The following is a 20,054-nucleotide window of genomic DNA, read 5'->3' as shown; positions in this document are numbered from 1 at the left end:
AGTGGTGAGGGAGGGCTGTGGGCAAGATGGCTCTGAGCTTTTCAGTTTAGATAATTGGGGACAGGGGTAGAAAAAGGTGGTGGGGGAGAAGAAGGCAATGGATTCTCTCGTCAGCATCCATTGTATAGGGTATTTGGGGACATCTAGTTGGAGGTTTTAATCAAACAGTTGGTAACATGGGTGAGAGGTTCAGAGTTAGGACGGGACTTTTGTGAGCCTTTTGCACACAACTTATGGTTGAAACTATGGAAGTGATTGAGCTCTCCCATGGGAGAGAGTACAGAAGAGGAGGGTGCAAAGGAGAAGAGAAGAGGTCCAGTGAGAGAGCTGGGGACATTCTTTTTTTTTTTTTTTTTTTTTTTTTGCGGTACGCGGGCCTCTCACTGTTGTGGCCTCTCCCGTTGTGGAGCGCAGGCTCAGCGGCCATGGCTCACGGGCCCAGCCGCTCCACGGCAGGTGGGATCTTCCCGGACCGGGCACGTTGGCAGCAAGGAGAAGTAGCGGCAGGAAGACAGGAAAGGGTACTGAGCGACAGCGTGCAGTATCTAGGGAGACAGTGGGTCAGAGTTTCTCCAGAAGCCAGGGCTGCCGCATAACTCTAAACGCTGTATAAACTTTGAGGATGTTGCAGGCTGTCAGAGGGCTTAGATTTGGTGATTAGCAGACCGTGGAGCTCTTTAAGAAAGCAGCTGAATGAGGACAAAAATTAGACAGCCGGATGTGAGGGGAAGGAGCGAGAAGTACTAGAAACAAGAGACCAACCTTCCTTCTAAGTAGTTTGATGGGGAAGGAGGGCTGAGATGGAGCAGTGGTTTGAAGGAGGACAAAAGGAAAAATAATTAACACACCAACTCCTTCCTTTTCTTGAAACGTGCTAATGAAGAGGGAGATACAGAAAGGAAACGTGGGACGAGAATGATGAACACAGCGTCCCTTCTCAAAGGAGAAGGCACCCACAAGCAGATAACTGGGTGTATATTAACCCTAGATACAGTAGTTGAGCAAAAGCTGCTTGGAGTCATAGGTTTAGACAATTCCCTGCTGACCCATCCTAGGCTGGTGGTGAAGGAGGTGCGTTTACCTTTGGTACCTTCTCCTGTCGTCCTGACTCTCCCTGTTCGGCTGGGAAACTCCTCCCTTCCCTGATTGTCTACTCAGAAATGAACAGTTCGTTTATCTCGGTTCTATAAACTAATGAATCTGATGAGCTAATTGCTGCTCCTGGCAGAACACTAGAAAGCTATTTCTTTTCTTTTCTTTTTTTTTTTTGCGGTACGCGGGCCTCTCACTGTTGTGGCCTCTCCCTTTGCGGAGCACAGGCTCCGGATGCGCAGGCCCAGCGGCCATGGCTCACGGGCCCAGCCGCTCCGCGGCATGTGGGATCTTCCCAGACCGGGGCACGAACCCGTGTCCCCTGCATCGGCAGGCGGACTCTCAACCACTGCGCCACCAGGGAAGCCCCTAGAAAGCTATTTCTAACAGCCTTCTGGAACCATACTAGTTTCTCTTGTTGTCTGATCCGTTAATGGTTCACATGGTGGAACTTCAAGTCAGGAGGAGCGGCGTGGGCAGGCAGAAGGAAGTGTTGGGAGACTTTGCTCTTTAAATCCCAACTTGTTTGTGGTCACCCAGACCTTCCAGTGCCTTAAGTGCTGACAAATATGGTGCCCTATCCTCCAAGTAAAATTTAAATTTTTTAAAAGATGCAAGCCTTCTGTGTCCACTGCACTTAAAACGGCTTTTTTTAGGCTTGCTGAATACAAAATTGTGGCTGAATTCAGTAACGCTGAATCTTTAAAACAACAACAAAACATTTTTTGTTGTTGTTGTGTCCCAAGTACCGCATTTGCTAACTGGGGAAGTCTGCTTCCATGGGTCAAACTTCTGTTCTCCTAGATGACGATATAGTTTCATTAGATTGGGATGCATGAGCCTTATGCATCCTGAGTTCCAGCCTGTCCATTCGAGGCTTCGCTGGATGTGGAAGATCTAATGAGCTTGCATGGAGCAGCTCCCCTTTCTAGTGCTAATGCTCTCTAATTCAACGGGGCTGGCGCCCTAGATGCCCACTATAACATAGCTACCCCAAACTTAACAACGGGTGCTGGTTTTGGTTAATGGAAGCATTCTATTTTGTGGGACATTCTTTTCTGTAATGTATGGGAGTCGTTTTTTCAGTAATATGTAAAAGCAAGGTTAAAACCTTAAAAGCAAAGTTATACTGCGTTCTAAACTCAAATGTGTGGAATTCTTAGAAAATCTGTAGTTGGAGACTAACTGTGTTCTTGGAGGATCAACGACAAGATGCAATATGGTGTTATGGGTAGAAGGCTTGGCTGGGAACCAGGAATTCTGGATCCCAGTCTCAGCTCAAATTGTTGCTTTGCATATGGTCATGGGAAGTTCTTCTTCGGAAAGGGAAGCTAATATTCCTGCCCAGCCACCAAAATCATGTGGAAGAAATGGAGATGAGGGACCTGAATATACCATAAAAGCAAAACTGCTGTCCAATGCATGGGAAAATCACAATTATGTAAGCTGTTTCTGAAGAGTGAAAAAATTAGTAGAATATTAGTTCTATTTGTAGTGAATATTTGCAGTGCACGTTTATCAGAAGTCTCTGTGCGCCCCATACCTAGTCAAGTGCAGGTCTGGGGAAAAGTTTTTATAATTCATTTTTTAACTAAAGGGACGAGAACATGTATATGTTAACCATGTGGCTTCCGTGTTGTTGGAGATGCCACCAGGAGTCTTGGCATCACTGGGAGAGATTTACAGAGTGGCAGTTGGACTGGATTGCCCAGTGCCTCACGAGGAAGCTGCCACCAGGGCAGCGTGCCCCAGAAGGAAGACTCGGAGTCGTTTTTGCTCTCTTTCATTTGGCAAAATAAACCCTCCCTTCAATGAAATAGCTTTTCACCTTCTCTCCAGTGAGAAAGGTTTGATTTTTTTATTCCCCACGAATTGACTTGGCAGAAAATCAGATCTCCTGAAACAACTACAGCAGCAACTTTTATTCATTTCTCCAAGTATATAGAACATTGAGCTCACTCCAGTTTAAAGATTACCTCCTCTCATGCCCTATGTGGTCAAGACAGAAGCCACTCTTAAAGGGAAAAATTCCAGAACCGCTGTGGTCCTCATTACTATTACAACATGTTAGAGCTGGAAACAGCCAATCTTTCACTTGTCAGAGAGGAAGAGACCCAGAAAATATAGGTAAATTGTTTAAGGTCACAAAGTATGTGTGGGACGAGGTCCTAGAGTAGAATCAATTCCTCTCTCTCCTAATCTCTACGTCGGGTACAGAACAGCTGAAGGGCAACGGCTGGGTTCATTGTATTTTGATAAGAAATGAAAATCACATACAAATAAGAACCTTATTTTTGAAACACAGATCCCATTAATTTCTCTCACAAAAGTAACTCTTCTGTCTTCATTTTGTCCATTAGCCAGGCAATAATTTGGAATTTCTTCATTGTCACTTGGGCAGGTTGCCTTCCCAGAGTGTTTTTTCGTAGCTGTCTGTGATTTTGACAGTGCTTGTGTGTCCATGCACAGGACTTTTGGCAGAAAGGAAAGAATTTGAGGCTGGTTCCCTACAGGAAGAAGGCTTACAAGATTCATGCTTGTGTGTTGCCTTTGTTCATTCTCAAGACGTGCAGAGGTTGGCATTGCCTTGGCAACTCCAGTGGAAGCCAATTGCTTCTACTGGCTTCACGGACGTCAGTTTTATTGCAGCCTCTCCTGGGAACAGCCTTGGCTTTGGCCAGAACTGGCACCAAGCTCCTTCCCTGGGGCACAGAGCCAGTGTGGGGAGGGAGATGGGAATGTCTGCGCCCAGCTCTGGCTTAGCATTTCTATCCCCGGTCACAGAGTCATCCCAGCGTAGATGGGGACAGGCAGTGGAGTGGCGAGAAGATGGAGCTGGAGGGTTCAGCTGACGGGAACAATCAGGCTGACTGGCCTTAGGGTTTCCTTGTGAGGCTACATTTGCAGATTGGTGGACCCAGGAGAGGATATAACGGTGATGGGAAAGAGCTGGTCACTGCTGGGTACGGGATGCTTTGGCACAGGGAGGTTTCTTTCTGCTCTGGGAATTTGCAGGCCAGTTCCAGATATACGGGAAGGTAGGTGATGGGGTAAAGAGGAGTAAAGGGATGCAGAAAAAGATAGGGCAACTCCTTGACTGCTAAAATCTTGGAGGTGGGGGACGAGTATGGTCAGTAACAACTGACGTTTCTGATACTCTGGAGAGAGACAATGAGTATGGATTCCGTCCCTCCCTCCAGCATCCCAGCACCATTTCACGGCGTCCTGGCACCCTGCATGCTCGTCTGCAGGCATTAGTCATCAACAGCAGCAGCAGAATTTTACTGAGCACCTACCCTGTACCGCTATGTACAAGATACTCTGCTAGGTCAGGATCTTCAGGAGCCTGGAGCCCTCATTTGTGTAGGCGAGAAATTGATAATCCTCTGGGCAGATGTGGCCCCATGGACCCAAGGCTTGGCAAGTGACCAGCACCTTTTGATGAAGAAAAAGTCACCTCTTTTTCTAGGACAGCGTCCCAAACCCACACCCTGTTAAATTTTAATAAGGATTTCAATTTCCACTCACCCACCCCCCGTCCCTGGTCTGGACATCAACCAAATGTGATGGCTCCATATTTGACAGTGATTCAACAAACCCCGAATCTCTTAGGACCTACTTACTGATTGAAAGAGCAAAACTGTCTGGGATTTTGCCTTACTTTGAACCTTCCCAGAAGCAGACACTGGAACGGATTCAAATTCAAGTTTCTTTGGGAAGTGGTTCCTGGACACACTGATGAAGAGTGGAGAAGTGAGACAGGGAAGAGAAGGAAACCAACAGAGAGCGTGTCATCACGCCAGGTTACCACCACGTGCAATGGGAGTTCCATCCCAGTGGGGAACCCTGGGAGCCAGTTTGGAATACCTGCCTCATAGTCACTCTCCCCTCCCCTTCCACCCCTGGGTGAGGGAGCTGAAGTGTTTACCCCAACTTCTGTCAGTCACTGGTTGAAGACCACTGGGCTGGTGCTGGGGAGGTCCTTCTGGCCTGCTGCGGGTGACAGAGAGGGCTCCAGTGCCAGAAAAGCCCTCAGGCAGAGATGCAGATGCTGGAGGTCAGGCCAGTGTGCGTGGAAATGGTGAAGATTGAGGGGATATGGTCAGGACCCTGGAAGCGTCTACTTTAGGTTTGCAGTTGGTATAATCACAGATGTTTCCAGGAGGGTCCAAATCTGTAATAGCAAAGCTGGTGGGTCTACAAGTGCCCGTACCAGACACAGCTCCTCTGCTTTCCTGAACAAGCTTTATGACTGAACATGGAAATTCTATTTATTTTTAAAGAGTGTAGGAGATGGCCTTAGAACAGAGTAACTTTTTCGAGGACCCCTGGAAATTAAGTGGCCCCCATGCTCTGTGGAGCAGAGCTCACGAGTCGCAGACCTGGGGGCCTAGATGCCTGAGGTGTGATTTGGCACTTGGGTGTGGTAGGGGCACCGGCATGCCAAGTCTCGGAGCTGGTACATTGTGAATGATTATCACTTATTAGCATCCCTTCCTTTAAAGGGTCACTGCTGAGTAAGTTTGCAGTACAAATGCCCGGTGAAAATTGGCTCAAATTTTTCGTAACAGAATAACACTGACCATGTCTTGAGCATCTTCTTTAACACCAGGCACTGCCCTAGATCCTTTACTTGCATGAGCACATCTAATCCTCACAGGAGGCCTGAATTGTGGATAATATTGACTCTGTTTTACAGATAAGGAAACTGAGCCTCAGAGAAATGGGAATTATACCCACGTGTATTTGGGTTCATTTCCACTATATTTTGGTAGGCAGCCTTCTTTGGGCAACATTAAGTATTGGCTACTGGAGTGAGGAGTACAGAAACACTGTTATAAATCCTTTTATAAGTCCCCTCCTCCTGGTCCACTGTTCTCTTTCTTAAAGCATGTGGATGTGTATAACTTATAGTTTTCATAAGATGATTCATTCCAGGCCATTTTATAAATGTTAACATAACAGCACAACAATGTGTTACAATGCCTGGGAACATCTCTGTGTCCATAACATATATTAATACAAATTTTATGATGTAAGTGTCAATTTAAAAACTTCTCCCGATATCAGCAAGAAATACCACTGCCTGCCCACTAGGATGGCTATAATAAAGAAAACAGATAATTACAAGTGTTGACAAGGATGTGGAGAAATTAGAACCCTGATATGCTGCTGGTGGGAATGTAAAATGGTATAGCCACTTTGGAAAACAATTTGTCAGTTCTTCAAAAGTTAAACATAGAGTTACTATATCACCCAGAAATTCCACTCCTAGTTACATTACCAGGAGAAATGAAAATATATGTCTACGTAAAAACTCCTACATGAATGTTCATAGCAGGACTCATAATAACCCCAAACTGGAAACAACCCAAATGTCCATCAATTGGTGAATGGATACAGGAAATGTGGTAAATGCATACAGTGGAATTTTATTCAGTCATGAAAGTGAGTGAAGTGGTTCATTCCACAACATGGATGAACCTCGAAAACATTATAAGTAAAAGAAACCTGTCACAAAAAGCTACATATCATATGATTCCAGGACAGGCAAATCTGTAAAGACAGGAAGTAGCTTAGTGGTTTCCCAGTGCAGGGGGAATTGAGAGGCTGGGGAGTGACTGCTAATGTGTACAGAGTTTCTCTTTAGGGGAATGAAAATGCTCTGGAATTAGACAGAGGTGATGGTTGCACAACCTAGTGGATGTTCTGACAACCACTGAATTGTACTTGCTTATTAAAGGGGTGAATTTCATGGTATGTGAGCTGTATTTCAATAAACAACACAAAACAAAACTTATTCTGGCAGAATATTTGTGTCAATAAAAAAATGAGTATCAACATTAACCCAAAGGCTTCCTGCTTTTTAGTTAATGTTTTAGAAACATTCTTTCCGATTGTTTGCCAAGCCCTGGACAGTTTATGAGTTTATCTTGTTTGATTTATTCTTGTGCAAACTAATATAATGTTTTACTGATGTCTTAACCTTGGACGTCTTTGGAGTCCTTCAATTCAAGACAAATCCATACACCTTTCCGGAAGGAAGCACATCTGCCTTTCTCTCTCAGAGAAAAGAGATTTGGATGTTGAACACTTAGCTCCCAAAGTGAAAAAAAACTGCCACGTAAATGTAGGCCAAGAGCCTTGGTCTGTCTTGTTCTGGAGGACAGCGCCAGGTCTGATGCTTCAGGGATGCCGATTTTAAATCGATACAAGAACACAACTTTCTAACATTTGGAGCTAGTTGAGTGTCGTGCAGGTTCCCTGCTGCCTCGCAGGGCTGTGGAGATGAGAGCTGTGCATTGGGAGGGCATTGGATGGGCTGACTCTCAAGTTCCTGTTAACTCTGAGAGGCCATGATTCTCATTCTCCTGCTGTACTGCTCCAGCTCTCATAGCAAGAACTCTTTGTTGAACTAATCAATTGTATATTTGGAAATAATTTAGAATTGATGGGGAAGAAAGCAGGGGAAAAAAGTACCAGAGGCTCATGCTTGTTTCCTTGATGTTCAGAGAGAGCAATTGATTCTAAAGCCAGAACTCTCAGAGCATGACACAGGGAGCCAGGAGGTCTGGATTCCAGGCACAGACCTGCTAGCCACCTAACTGGCTGGGTGACTTTCTGCAGGTCATCTACCCTCTCCCAATCTCATTTGTTTGTCTGTAAAACACAATGCTGGGTTTGGACCAAGGACGTTTTGGCTCTGAAAAATTTTAGAATTTTTCTTAATAACTCCTTCTTTTCATAACAAGTCTTACATCTGCCTTTTCCTTGCCTCTGGTTGGCTTTCACCTGTTTTTAATTCCTTCTGTTGCAAGGAAGCCTTGCCATGTGCATAATGCCCACCGTGTTTCTTGCCAGTCTTGTCCTTCTTTCCTGATCTTAAGCCCTTCTTTCCTCATTGGGTTCCTGTCAATCCCAACTTCATGGTTAACGCTGTCTCGACTTCTGTAGGCTATGGTAGGGCTCTCTGTCTTTTGTTGCCTCATTAATCGCTTTGCTTCCATCTTTCATGTTAGTCCTAACATCTGCTGTTCCATGTGTCTCCTACTTTTCCAGTAAATCATTAGCTACCTAGGAAAACAGCATGATGTAAAGGAAGAACACTTGAAATTAGAGACTTAAAGTAATTTCCCCAAAGTAATAGAGCTGGTGATGTGCCTGGGCCTTAGTTTTCCAGTTTGTGAAATGGAGATAATAATATCTACCTCATGGAGTTACTGTGAGAATTAAAAGAGATAAAATATAAAAGGATTTGGATCACAGTGGCTGGTGATGGTGTTGGTGGACAGTAGTGAGAAGGTGGTCAGCACAGGAAGAACTTGTCATATTCTGTACTTTCAGGAGTGAAGTCACGCAAACACCTGGGATGGAGAGGTTAGTGATATTCTCAGTAATCACTTCCTCTACTCAGTGTCTGAAGATAATCCCACAGAGTGAGTTTAAATCTTGTTGTGGAAATTTAAGTCTTTTTTTCCTGTTTCTTTCTTTCTTAATAAAGATAGAAGAAAAATCATTTAAATCATTGGCCCCCTTTGGTCACAACCCTTGGTTGGTCTCAGAGATTGTTATTAGATTACCTCTTGATTATCTCTTCTTGGGCATAATTTATTTCAGTTTCCTTAACCTCTCTCCTGGTGCCCATTTTCTAAAACTTTAAGTGGGTCTTTTGCTTTTGTCTGTCTCCCAGAGTAATATTCCTTCCAGGATGGGGAACAGTTGTTGGGTAACAGGTCAAATGTGTTAACAGACAGGCCATATAGTTCACAGACACTTTGCTCTCAATAACTTGATAGGAATTCTGGTGGTTTGACTTTTTTGTTTTTTAACTATAAAAATGTAAGAACCATCTGCTGTTATTTTTTTGTATGTGATCCTGGTAAGTTAGTTAGCTACACTGCTCCCATGCAATTAGCACTGCTCTGCGAGAGACTTCCATGGCAAAGCTGGGTTACCTTATTTTCAGTTGTAATGTACGTGGAGTGTGTGTCCCATCCAGATTCCTTTCATAAATTGCAGCAGGTTTGCATAACATGCAATTAGGTCTTGGCATTTATATGGCTTCTGTCTTAGCCGGTTAGATGCTTTAATAGTAGTGGTCCATTTGATTGGTTGAGAATGGGTCACATAGTAATTTCTGTGGAGCAAACCAAATAGGGTAATGTAATAGAAAGTGATGGCAGGGTGGGGTGGGGCTGCTTTAGTTTAGCGTCACGGAAGCCCTCAAAGGAGGAGAAGTTGGAGTTGACATCTGGCAGGGGATGAAGAGACAGCCAAATGAAGATCTGTGGTGAGCCAAGTGAAGATCTGCAGTGAGAGAATTCCAAGAAGGTGGAAGCGTTAAGAGCAAAGGCTCTGAGCCGAAGAATAAGTACGGTACTGAAGGAAGTCCAGTGGGCTATGCTGTAGCAAGATGGAGGAGAATGCAGGGAGCTGAGGGTGGAGAGGGTCTAGTCTAAGTATAATAGGAGCCACTGGAGAATTTTAAGAGGGATGATACCATTCGATTTACAGTTCTAGAAAGCTCACTCTGCTAAGTGAAGATTGGATTGTTAGGAGCAAGAATGGAGGCAGGGAAACCGGTCAGGAGACTGTAGCTGTTGTCTTGATGAGAAACGATGGTGGCTTGGACTGGGGTTATGTGGTGTAGATGGTGAGAAGCGATAGAATTTGGGATATATTTTGGATTTGGAATCTATGGGACGTGATGGATGATTTTGGCCTGAGTACTAGGTGATTGGTGGTGCAGTTCTTACTCAGACATAGAGGGCTTGATGGTTCTTTTTTGTCCAGTCAAGTTTGAGATGGCTAATGGACATCCAAGTGGAAATGTCTAGCAGGCGATTGAGTATATGAATCTGGAGCTTGGGTGAGATTTGAAGGCTGACATGTTCATTTGAATTACAAAGAGGAGGCTGAGGTCTGGGTCCAGGACACACTGTCACTCAGAAGTCTGGAAGAGACATCAGCAAAGGTCATGGACAGAGTGGCCAGAGAGGTCTCAGAGGACCGTGTGCTGAATAGGTGCCTGGAAAGGAAAGTGTCTCCAGAAGGAGTAACTGGTGACCTCATCATTCAGTTTCAAATGTTAGCACCCAGCACCCATATTAAGATGTAAATCCAAAAATTTACTCTGCAGCTGCAAATGTAGTGACAACTAGAGCAAGCTGGGCCCATGGCCTGCCCACAGAAACCCTCAGCCACAGTGGGATCAGAAACAGGGAGACTCTTGTCTCCTGGGGGTCTTTGCTGCAGTCTCGACCAGGATTTGTGAGATTTCCATTTCTTTACCAAAACAGCAGAGAGTGATGAGTTCGTTGTTGTTATTTTTGCTTAAATGGCCGTTGTATATACAGCTGGCACACTGTGCCACAAGTCAGTTCTTAAAAATAAAAGCCTATGACCGCCTCAGCGCATGAAAGGACACATAAAAATGCTTACATTTTTAACTAATTTATGTTCTAATCCTGACAAGATAAGTCTCATAACAAATCATTTTCTAAATTTTCTCTTTTCTCGAAGGCAGTTTCTGTTTGGGAATTAACTTCAGCTTATGGAAAATTGCTATATTATGCGTTTGTCACTTGGTAAATGTGATACTATTGAAATGAAGAGTAGAGATTTCTTGCTTTCTACGTCTTTTAAAGTGAAAGCACAGCACACTCCAACAAACATTTTAAATTAAAGGGCAAAATTGGGGACTCCTATTTTTTGTATCATATACTATAATTTAATGGGTCCTTTCCCCTGCTGTGTCAAGTGCATTTTCTCTAAAATCTAAAGCAGGATCATGCTGTACGCAAGACGGTTTATTTTGGTGATTCTCATCAAGTTTGGAGAAATGATGGATTTGTTTTAAATTAAGCAAAGCTGCATTTTCTTTCCAGAAGGTTCAGCGGACGACAAACACTTAGGCAGACTCTGTAAATGTTTATTCTAACCTTTTACACTACTGACATTTAGTTGACTTTTACAAATAGATAAAGCTGCTAAGAATATGGTGGGCTGATCGTTGGCAATAGATTGCAGTGAGGAGTATAATCGTGGTCATTCAGCCCAATACTAGATTCACTGATTGAATGAGACTTGCTGGGAACAAAACATCAGGAAATAATCCCTTTCCAGAATTTTAACAGAATGAATGGTTCTGCTGCTTTGTATAAAAACAAAATTTGATCGTACCTGAAAATTCTCCATGTTTTTCTAAAACCAAGCTGGAAGTAGCTCGTTTACCTGGTTGGCGCAATCTTGTTTTTTTAAAGACGAAAGCTCGAGAGCACAGCCCTAACACGTAGCCTCACCTACGTGTGGCTTTACCATAGACATAGAGGAGTGAAATATTAAGCCCGTCTGACAGCTGTGTGCTTCCTTTTGTGTGAAGGTTATGGGATGTAACAAGCCTTGTCCTTGGATCCCCCGTGAGCGGTTATCTTTTCAAGGTGTCAGACTTGTCCTTGGGCGGTTCCCCGTGTCCAGAGCCACGTGTAGGAGGTGCAGGGTGGGAGTGAAGGAGGCTCTTGGCTCTCTCCTCTCCTCCCTTCTCTTCTCCTGCCCTCCCTTCTGCACTTGGGGAAAATGAAGGTGAAGGGGCCGGGGGGAGGACCACCCCTTGCCTGGGTGGTAATTGGTGGGGAAGAGGTGCTGTGATGGGGGGTTCTCCCGGGGAAGAGGCTGCGTCTGTCCTCCCTACCTGCTTCCCCAGTGTGCAGCACTGGGCGTGGAGACGCCCCGTAACTGCTTGTTGAACGCTGAGTGGTGGAGTGTCAGGGCTCTGCACCTCCGGAGTCAGTAGCACCTCAGCAGAACCTCTTCCCTTCCCTCCGGCAGTTCCCTCCTCCAATCGCACACAGCCCAGTGTCGGGCCAAATCCCCAGAGCCCACACCTGGGGAGAGCACTTGATTTATATATTTATAAATATATTTATGTAGAGGCCCCCCTTTATCTCCAAAGCCTCCACCCAGTTAAGACACCACTTATGCATGTGAAGAAAACACTAGAGTAATCTAGGACACAGAGCAATAATATCTGGCTATTAAGAGCAGCTTCTTAAATCAGATCATGGCATCTTCCCACTGAATAAAATCCAAGTGCGTTACCTTGGCTAATTTCCTTTCCCATCTCCTCTTGTACACCCTCTAGTTCCTTGAGCACTCCAGGCCCCTTCCTGTCTGCTCCACCCTTTGCCTGGAATGTTCTTCCGTGGTTCTTCACCTTTCTGATCTTTTAAAGATCCACTTAACTGCTACTGCTTCATGGAGGTCTTCTTTGGCCTTCTCTCATCCCCTCTGTCCCTTTACGTTATTCCTAGGCACGTTGCATTTTCCTGTGTGTTTGCTTTCTTGTTCATTATAGCTGTCACACTTGATTGAATGTTCTCCAGGCAGGACTGTCTTCTGATTTGGTTAGCATCTAGTCTATGCCTGGATCAGAAGAAACTCTCAGTGACTAAATATTTGTTTAAATGCGTGAATGACGTGTCAACCTACATTTCATCAGAGAAGGTGCTTCAGGTAGGGAAAAAAAATGTTTTTCTTCTTTCTCCTTTCCGATTCTCAACATACAGTACACACACACAAACAGTATATTCTTAACATACAGTACACACACACAAACATGTCGTTCATGTTAGAAAAGTTCCCTAGTCTTGGGCTTCCCTGGTGGTGCAGTGGTTAAGAATCCGCCTACCAATGCAGGGGACATGGGTTCGAGCCCTGGTCCGGGAAGATCCCACATGATGTGGAGCAACTAAGCGCATGCGCCACAACTACTGAGCCCGAGTGCCACAACTACTGAAGCCCGCGTGCCTAGAGCCCGTGCTCCGCAACAAGAGAAGCCACCGCAATGAGAAGCCTGTGCACTGCAACGAAGAGTAGCCCCCGCTCACCGCGCTTAGCCCGTGCACAGCAACAAAGACCCAACGCAGCCAAAAATAAAAATAAATAAATAAATTTATTTTTTAAAAAAAGAAAGAAAATTTCCCTAGTCTTGGTAAGGAACTGCCTTAAAGAGTGGGCTTGGTGACTTAGTGCCTATGGTCTGACTAGTGCCATTAGTGCCTTTTCTTCCTAAGCGTCTAATGTGCTTTGCCGTTTCCTTCTAGCAAGGAAAGCCATATGTCTTCGACAGAGTGCTGCCTCCCACCACGACCCAAGAGCAGGTTTACAACGCGTGTGCAAAGCAAATTGTCAAAGGTAAGTGCTAACTCTTCATTTCCTCGGGGCGCTTCAGAGTAATGGAAGACAGTAAGTGGTATTCGCAGCCTAGGAATCAATACCCTTTGACCATAAGCAGAGGCCTGCTAATTGGAAACACTGAATTATAGTGAGTTCTGGCCCTGATTTGCTGTGATGTCAGGCAAGTTATTTAACTCCTCAATACCTCCTTTCCAAGGAGATTTCTTTATTTCTTTTGCCACCTTTTGGGCAGAGTTATTCTGTCACCCAGAAGTTTAAAAGCAAGGTAAGCTATAGTCACGCTATTTGTGTAATGGTTCTAAAATACTGCTGAAGGTATAGTACCTCCTCAGGAGAAAAATATCTATTCTGAGACTCCAGTTGTGTATTTTTGGTTGATTTATTTTGTGCATCTGTCTCTTCAGAAAGAAGCTTTTTTTTCTTTTTTAATTTTAAATTTTTTTATTGGGGTATAATCGATTTACAATGTTGTGTTAGTTTCAGGTGTACAGCAAAGTGAATCTGTTATACATATACCTATATCTACTCTTTTTTAGCTTCTTTTCCCATATAGGCTATTACAGAGTACTGAGTAGAGTTCTCTGTGCTATACAGTTATCTATTTATATATAGTAGTATGTATGTGTCAATAGAAATGATCCCTGAAAGTATAGTCTTCAGGAAGAAGCTTTAAATGTGGGAAATTCTTGGGCATCAAGGAATTTTCTACAGCATCCTAAGATCACATTACCTTGCTGGTTAGTGAGTTGTTCTTGCTAGTCAGCATTCCTCAATGATACTTTCATCTAACCCACTTTCAAGCATGCCACCCAGATCCTGACATCTGTTCTTCCCCATAGGTAGCCTGAAGCCTGAATCTGTGTCTTAGAGATCAATCCTATTCTCTGGGACTGGCCTTGGTCCTGAAGGATCTGTGTCAAAATAACAGCAAGGAGACAAAGCAATTTACACGTTGCTCTACCTTGCCCTTTTAAATCGGGGGCAGGGTGGAGCTTGCCTTTGGGGAGCTCACCATCTGGACAGAGCTGAGGGGCATCTTTGCCTTTCATACTTTGCTTTTCATCCTTAAATCCTTGCCTTCAAATTGGAATGCTGCAGCAATTGTGCTTTCAAATGTCTCGATGCTGCCACTTTTATAGGCAGTGCTAGATTCAAAGAGTGAAAAGTAAAACAAACAAACAAACAAAAAACCCCCAAACATCTTGTCATATTAGATCCACTTATTTTTAGAAGCTGAGCTGACTAACCTAACTACTTGAAATGCATGAAAATCAGCCCTGGGTACATCTGTTAGATTAATTCTGACCCTGGACACCTGCGTGGGAGACGCCCATCAGAATGTAATGTTCCTTGCTGAGGTGTATGGTTATTCACATTCTTGTTGCAGACATCAATTAAATTAGACGGTGTTCACAGTAAGATTATTATAGAAAATTGAAGAGAAAAAAATATGCCTGAATATGAGCTTTTTTTGAATTAATCGTTTGGGCCTGTATCTGGTGGTAATTTTTGTCTTCTCTCTACTTCTACTCTTTTGCTTCTCTTTCTATCTAAACATATTTGCTCTTTCTTTCTGGAATATATAGTTCTAGTTTGCTTCTAGTCAGCCCTCCTTCCCCTCTATTGTCAGACTCTTTCATATTTTTATTAAAGTAAGATTAATCACATATGAGCCAGAATTTCCTTGTTTTTCTCTCCTCCTTCATTATCAGATCTAAATAGTATTTACTACGTGCTATGCTAAGCGTTAGGGCCATTTAAACACATACCTGCCCTCTCTAAGTTGACATTGTAATTAGGGATGGATACACTCTGTTTTTTAAAAATCCTGTGATTAACAAACAATCATAATAATCTTTGAGTCTTTATTTACTAGATAAGTTTGGGTCCTTTCAGCGCTTGGAATTCTCTATAATATATGAAATGTCAGAAATGGGCAATCCCTGGGGGGTTCCTATGGGCACCCTAACTATGGATAACTTGAGGCCCAAATATATAGTGAGCCACAAAGAAAACTATTTAGAATAAAATTGGGACTTCCCTGGTGGCGCAGTGATTGGGAATCTGCCTGCCAATGCAGGGGACACAGGTTTGATCCCTGGTCCGGGAGGATCGGATCCCACATGCCGCGGAGCAATTGGGCCCGTGTGCCACAACTGCTGCGCCTGCGCTCTGGAGCCTGTGTGCCACAAGTGCTGAGCCCGCATGCCTGGAGCCCATGCTCTGCAGCAAGAGAGGCCACTGCAGTGAGAGGCCCGTGCACCGCAGTGAGGAATGGACCCCGCACTCTGCAGCTAGAGACAGCCCGCGCACAGCAATGAAGACCCAACACAGCCAATAATTAATTAATTAGTTAATTAAAATAATAATAATAGAATAAAATCAGGCTCTGACATGATATAGTAAACAGACATTTCTTGGGCACCATACATATAACATGAACATACTCATTTTGTAGCAATAAAGAGTATCTTATTCTCCCTTGAAAGAAAATTATTAGGGGCATAATGAAGACCAAGTTTAACTTTTTTTAATATCCACTGAGGCTAGTGTGAGGGGAAGTGGCTGTGTATTTCTGCATCAGCAAGATAAAATGTAGGCATATAAGAAAGAACTGCTTGGAATAGATTACTAGGTACAGCTGAGGCATCTGTGGCCCTGACAAGCCCTATTTACATCAAGTATGGAAGGTGGTGCAGTGGAGGTCTTTTTTTTCTAGAGGCCAAGAATTGAATTAAATGACTTCTAAAGGAAGTTTAAATTGTGGTCTCTGTGATTCATGGTAATGTAGTGGACTGGTGAGCTTTCTTTTCAAGTCTATCTAAACCCTTAATGTTTTTGAGATCAGGAAGACTCCTTTTAACTGGACAGCTTTATTCTCTCTCAGTCTTTACATTCCCTTCAACTTCACTGAGTTAAAAAAAAATATTTCGAACATTTGATTGTAGAATCCTGGCACCTCCCACGCTCCCCTTTTTATCTGGTGTGTATTTCTCAAAACATCTTCTGAAAGAGTCTGTAGAATCTCTTCCAGTTCTTCTAGAAGAGGTTATAGGGTTTGTGAGTACCAGCATGGTAAATAGAAAGGTTCCTATGGATGCCCTAGGAATTAAAAACCATGGTTACCGGACACTATTACTGAAATAAGAAGAACTGCGTCCCAGCCTACAGAAGCCACCCCTGGCATTTGCCTTCCAAATTAACTGGATGTAGACCATCCAGTGCTAGAGAAGATGGTTTCTTGTTTTCCAGTTCTAATTTCTTTAAATTGCATTCATTTAGTTGTTTCTTTCATTCATATTTTTATGAAAGTATATTAGGTATTTGCCATGTGGTAAGTACTGCTAGGGACTGGAGTCACCAAGATACATAAGACTGCAAGAATCTTTGAGTATAGGGAAAGAGACAGACGCATGCACAATTATCATACACGTGGGGATTATGTGCTTTAGGATGGGTGTGTGCAAAATGCTGTGGGAGCACAGAAGAAAGTCACTACTGGTTTTGGTGGGTAGAGAGGAGGATTGGAGAATGAAGGCTTCTTGGAAAGGTTGGGTTCTGAGGAGCATAGAAAATGCAGGGTGGTACAAGCAGAAGAAATAGCAAAAGCATAAAGACCCAAATTATATGGGCAGCTTAGAATGGTACAGGGTGCATGGCTATGAGACCTATAAAATTAGACTGGACCAGAATTTGATAGAAGTTGAAGGGCTTTATCTTATAGGTGATGTGGACCCATTGAAGAGTCACAAGCTTAGGATATTATCAGATCTATTTTATTATTTTATTATATATGACTCTTAAGAAGAATTATATTTATTTAACTGCTGTTATCTGTCAGGCGCCCTGTATGCATTTTACATATGTTATTGCATTTTAAATCTTTACAACTTTATGAGGTGTGAACATTATTATTCCCTTTGTACTAAAGAGGAAATTGAGGTGAAGTAACTTGGCCAGGTCGTTGAGGGAGTAGTGAAGCGAGGCTGGGCCTCGAACCTGAGTTCGTCTGACTTACTTGAATTTTACTATCCTGCCCCCACTTTTCTGGTGGGCCCATAATGAGCATTTGATAATTATTTTATGAGTTGTTCCTTTTCCATCAGGCCATATGGACCACATTGCAAAAAGACAGGGGTAGGAATGGCGGTGGGGAAGGGGAGAGGGGAGAGAACGGAGAACGGAGACTGGGTTCCAGAGCTGAAGGGTGGCCCTGGCTGTCTGCCGATAGTGAGACACACTTCCATTCTGAGACGCTGCACGCCCTCACCTGGGCACAGTGCCTGCCCTCGGACTGGTGGGGCCAGTATCCCGGTTGGCCTCTGGCATTCGGCAGAACGGTCTCTGCGTTCTCTGGGCACCGCCTGCCTGAGCAGTGTGGTTGGCTGGCAAAAGCCTTAGGATTCCAAGCCAGGGGTGAGTTGCAGCCACTATTGCCAGGGGCTCTGGTGCCACGACCAGGCCACTGTTTCACCTGGAGAGTCGATAGGAGGCCACAGCAGCCTCCTCAGGCACCCTGGTGCGTAGGTATGATTATGTCTTCCCCAGATTCTTACCTGATAATGGAACTAACTCTTCTGCTTCAGCAAGACCTGGACTCAGAACTAATAAAACCTAGGATGGAAAGCTTGGCTCTCAAGGCTGCACCGGGAAGCAGCAAGTATTTTCAAGGACCCCGTTCCACTCCTCCCTCCCAGGGCTCTTCCCACCCGCTGTGGACTCTCTTTTGGGTTTGCTTGGCCGCTCGATGGACGTGTGCTGTGCTCGTGGGGCGCCGCTGGCTGTGTGGTGTGAGCTGAGGTCACATCACGCCAGACTCCATCACAAAGAAAGGTTCTGTCCAGCTGGGCTGGTTCCTGGCTCTGTGGCTGGTGTATAGAAACAGTCATTATGTTATGGCGGAGACTCTGAAACAAATGCTCTCCTCGGCCCCAGGACCTGTCCCTCAGCGTGATGAAAGTGCCTTTCTGTGGGCTGTTTCTGCGAGAGGCAGGCGGGTTGGTTGTGTGGCTCAGTGGCACCGAGCACAGGCCTGTTCCCTCATCTCTCTGTGCTTGGCGGGTGTCCATCTCCCCGTATCTCAGTGGTCCAGCCCCAGATGCACTTTTGTGCTGCGCCCCCCTCCCGGCCTCTCCTCTCCTCTCATAAGCAAATACAGCCTCAACAACAAACAAACTCCCCCAGACCTGGAGTTTGGAAGAAAGTAGAGAACACTGGGTTTGAAGAGTTTTCTGTTTTCTTTTAAAATTACCTTCTGATTCGGAATCCAGTTGATAGAGGGCGGCATCAGCCCTGTTCAACCTTGAGCACCAGAGGTGGGTTCTCCAACAACAAATTAATTGTAACATGATTCTGAACACTTTAAAGGCCACACAGGGGATGGGGAAGTTAAGCTGTGACAAAGTGAGAGAGTGGCGTGGACATATATACACTACCAAACGTAAAATAGCTAGTGGGAAGCAGCCGCATAGCACAGGGAGATCAGCTCCGTGCTTTGTGACCACCTAGAGGGCTGGGATAGGGAGGGTGAGAGAGGGAGGGAGATGCAAGAGGGAGGGGATATGGGAACATATGTATTTGTATAGCTGATTCACTTTGTTATACAGCAGAAACTAACACAACATTCTAAAGCAATTATACGCCAATAAAGATGTTAAAAAAAAAAGGCCACACGGAGTTTGTCCTAATGGGCTTCTCTTATGTGTTCTCTTCTTCTCAAAAAAAAAAAAAAAAAAAAAAAACCCTAAGAAATTGCCCGCAGTGTTGAAATAGCCTCAGCAAAGAATCAGGGATTCTCCAAGTAAGAGTCTCGTGTGCCTCTCAGCTGTCTACCCCAAACAAGTGATGCTGTCCGTGAGCTCTTGTTTTCATATATGTGCCCCAGTCCTTAACCTGAGGGAGTTTGGTGAGCAGTGACTCCCTAGGAGTTAGGAGGATTGTGCATTCTCTTAGCGAGGGTGGATTTAGAGGGGTGGACTGAGCCTGGGGGTTGTCTGCGGGGCAACATTCAGATGCCTTGGTCCCATTGCTTCCTGGCGGAGGAAGAAGCAAGTGCTGGGTTTTCTCCCATCTGCAGAGCTGGGTTCTGAGCTGAGGTTTCTTCAGCGTGGGGCAGTTGTTCAGGGCCGCCTGTATGTGCAGGTGAATGAGTAGGGTGGCCAGCGGCTGCGATGAGGAACCCAGGGAGCTGGACCCCTGGCCTTGGCTGCCGTCTTCCTGCCCCAACACCTGAGGTAAGGGGTCGTCCCAGGCTACTTCCTCCACAGGGACTTAAGATAAGAAAGAAAGCCCTTTCAGTTTGGGGGAGAGGTTTAGTCTCTAATAAACAGGAGTTTTAGCGCTGGGATTGTGGCTGAAATTCTCGTTGTCTGGAGTTGTTTGTGCCATGGATATGTAGAATTTGAAAACAACCACCAAGGGTGGAGACCACTTTCTTTGGTCCCTGAAAGCCTGTCACATTTGTGGTTGTGTAGAAGCTCTCCACTCTGGCCACCATTTTCAGACTGTAGAAATCTTTTCTCTGGGCAAGTTGGCACTTTTGAGAAAACTGAAGCTTGAACCTCCAACCCTTACACTGTAGTCTTCACGTTTTTGCTTCCCCCGTTACCAGGGAAACCATTACCAGAAGTTGGATACGTGCGAACATTTTCTCTCTCAATATAGCTTGACACAAACTCTTGAGGGCTGCCAGGATTAAAAAAAACTGCCACTTAATTTTTCTTTTTTTAGCTACCCGAGGGAAAATCCTGCTTTCTTTTCTGATCCCA

At 44.6% G+C, this 20,054-nt stretch overlaps 1 protein-coding gene across 2 annotated transcripts in view; it reads left to right on the top strand.

Annotated features, from left to right (window-relative positions):
- Nucleotides 1-20,054, top strand: part of KIF5C (kinesin family member 5C) — a 168,339-nt gene that overhangs the window by 43,134 nt on the left and 105,151 nt on the right. For both annotated transcript variants that reach the window (XR_012333124.1, XM_033860351.2), the window contains exon 2: nucleotides 13,194-13,284. Coding sequence is in view for 1 of the 2 variants with exons in the window: in XM_033860351.2 (XP_033716242.1) it covers nucleotides 13,194-13,284 (91 nt within the window). In the remaining variant the exon portion in view is untranslated. The remainder of the gene's footprint in view (nucleotides 1-13,193; nucleotides 13,285-20,054) is intronic.

This window comes from Tursiops truncatus, chromosome 7 (assembly GCF_011762595.2).
Source record: "Tursiops truncatus isolate mTurTru1 chromosome 7, mTurTru1.mat.Y, whole genome shotgun sequence".
NCBI lineage: Eukaryota > Metazoa > Chordata > Mammalia > Artiodactyla > Delphinidae > Tursiops > Tursiops truncatus.
The sequence above is the reverse complement of the archived record's forward strand: the minus strand, read 5'-3'. Positions and strand labels throughout refer to the sequence as shown.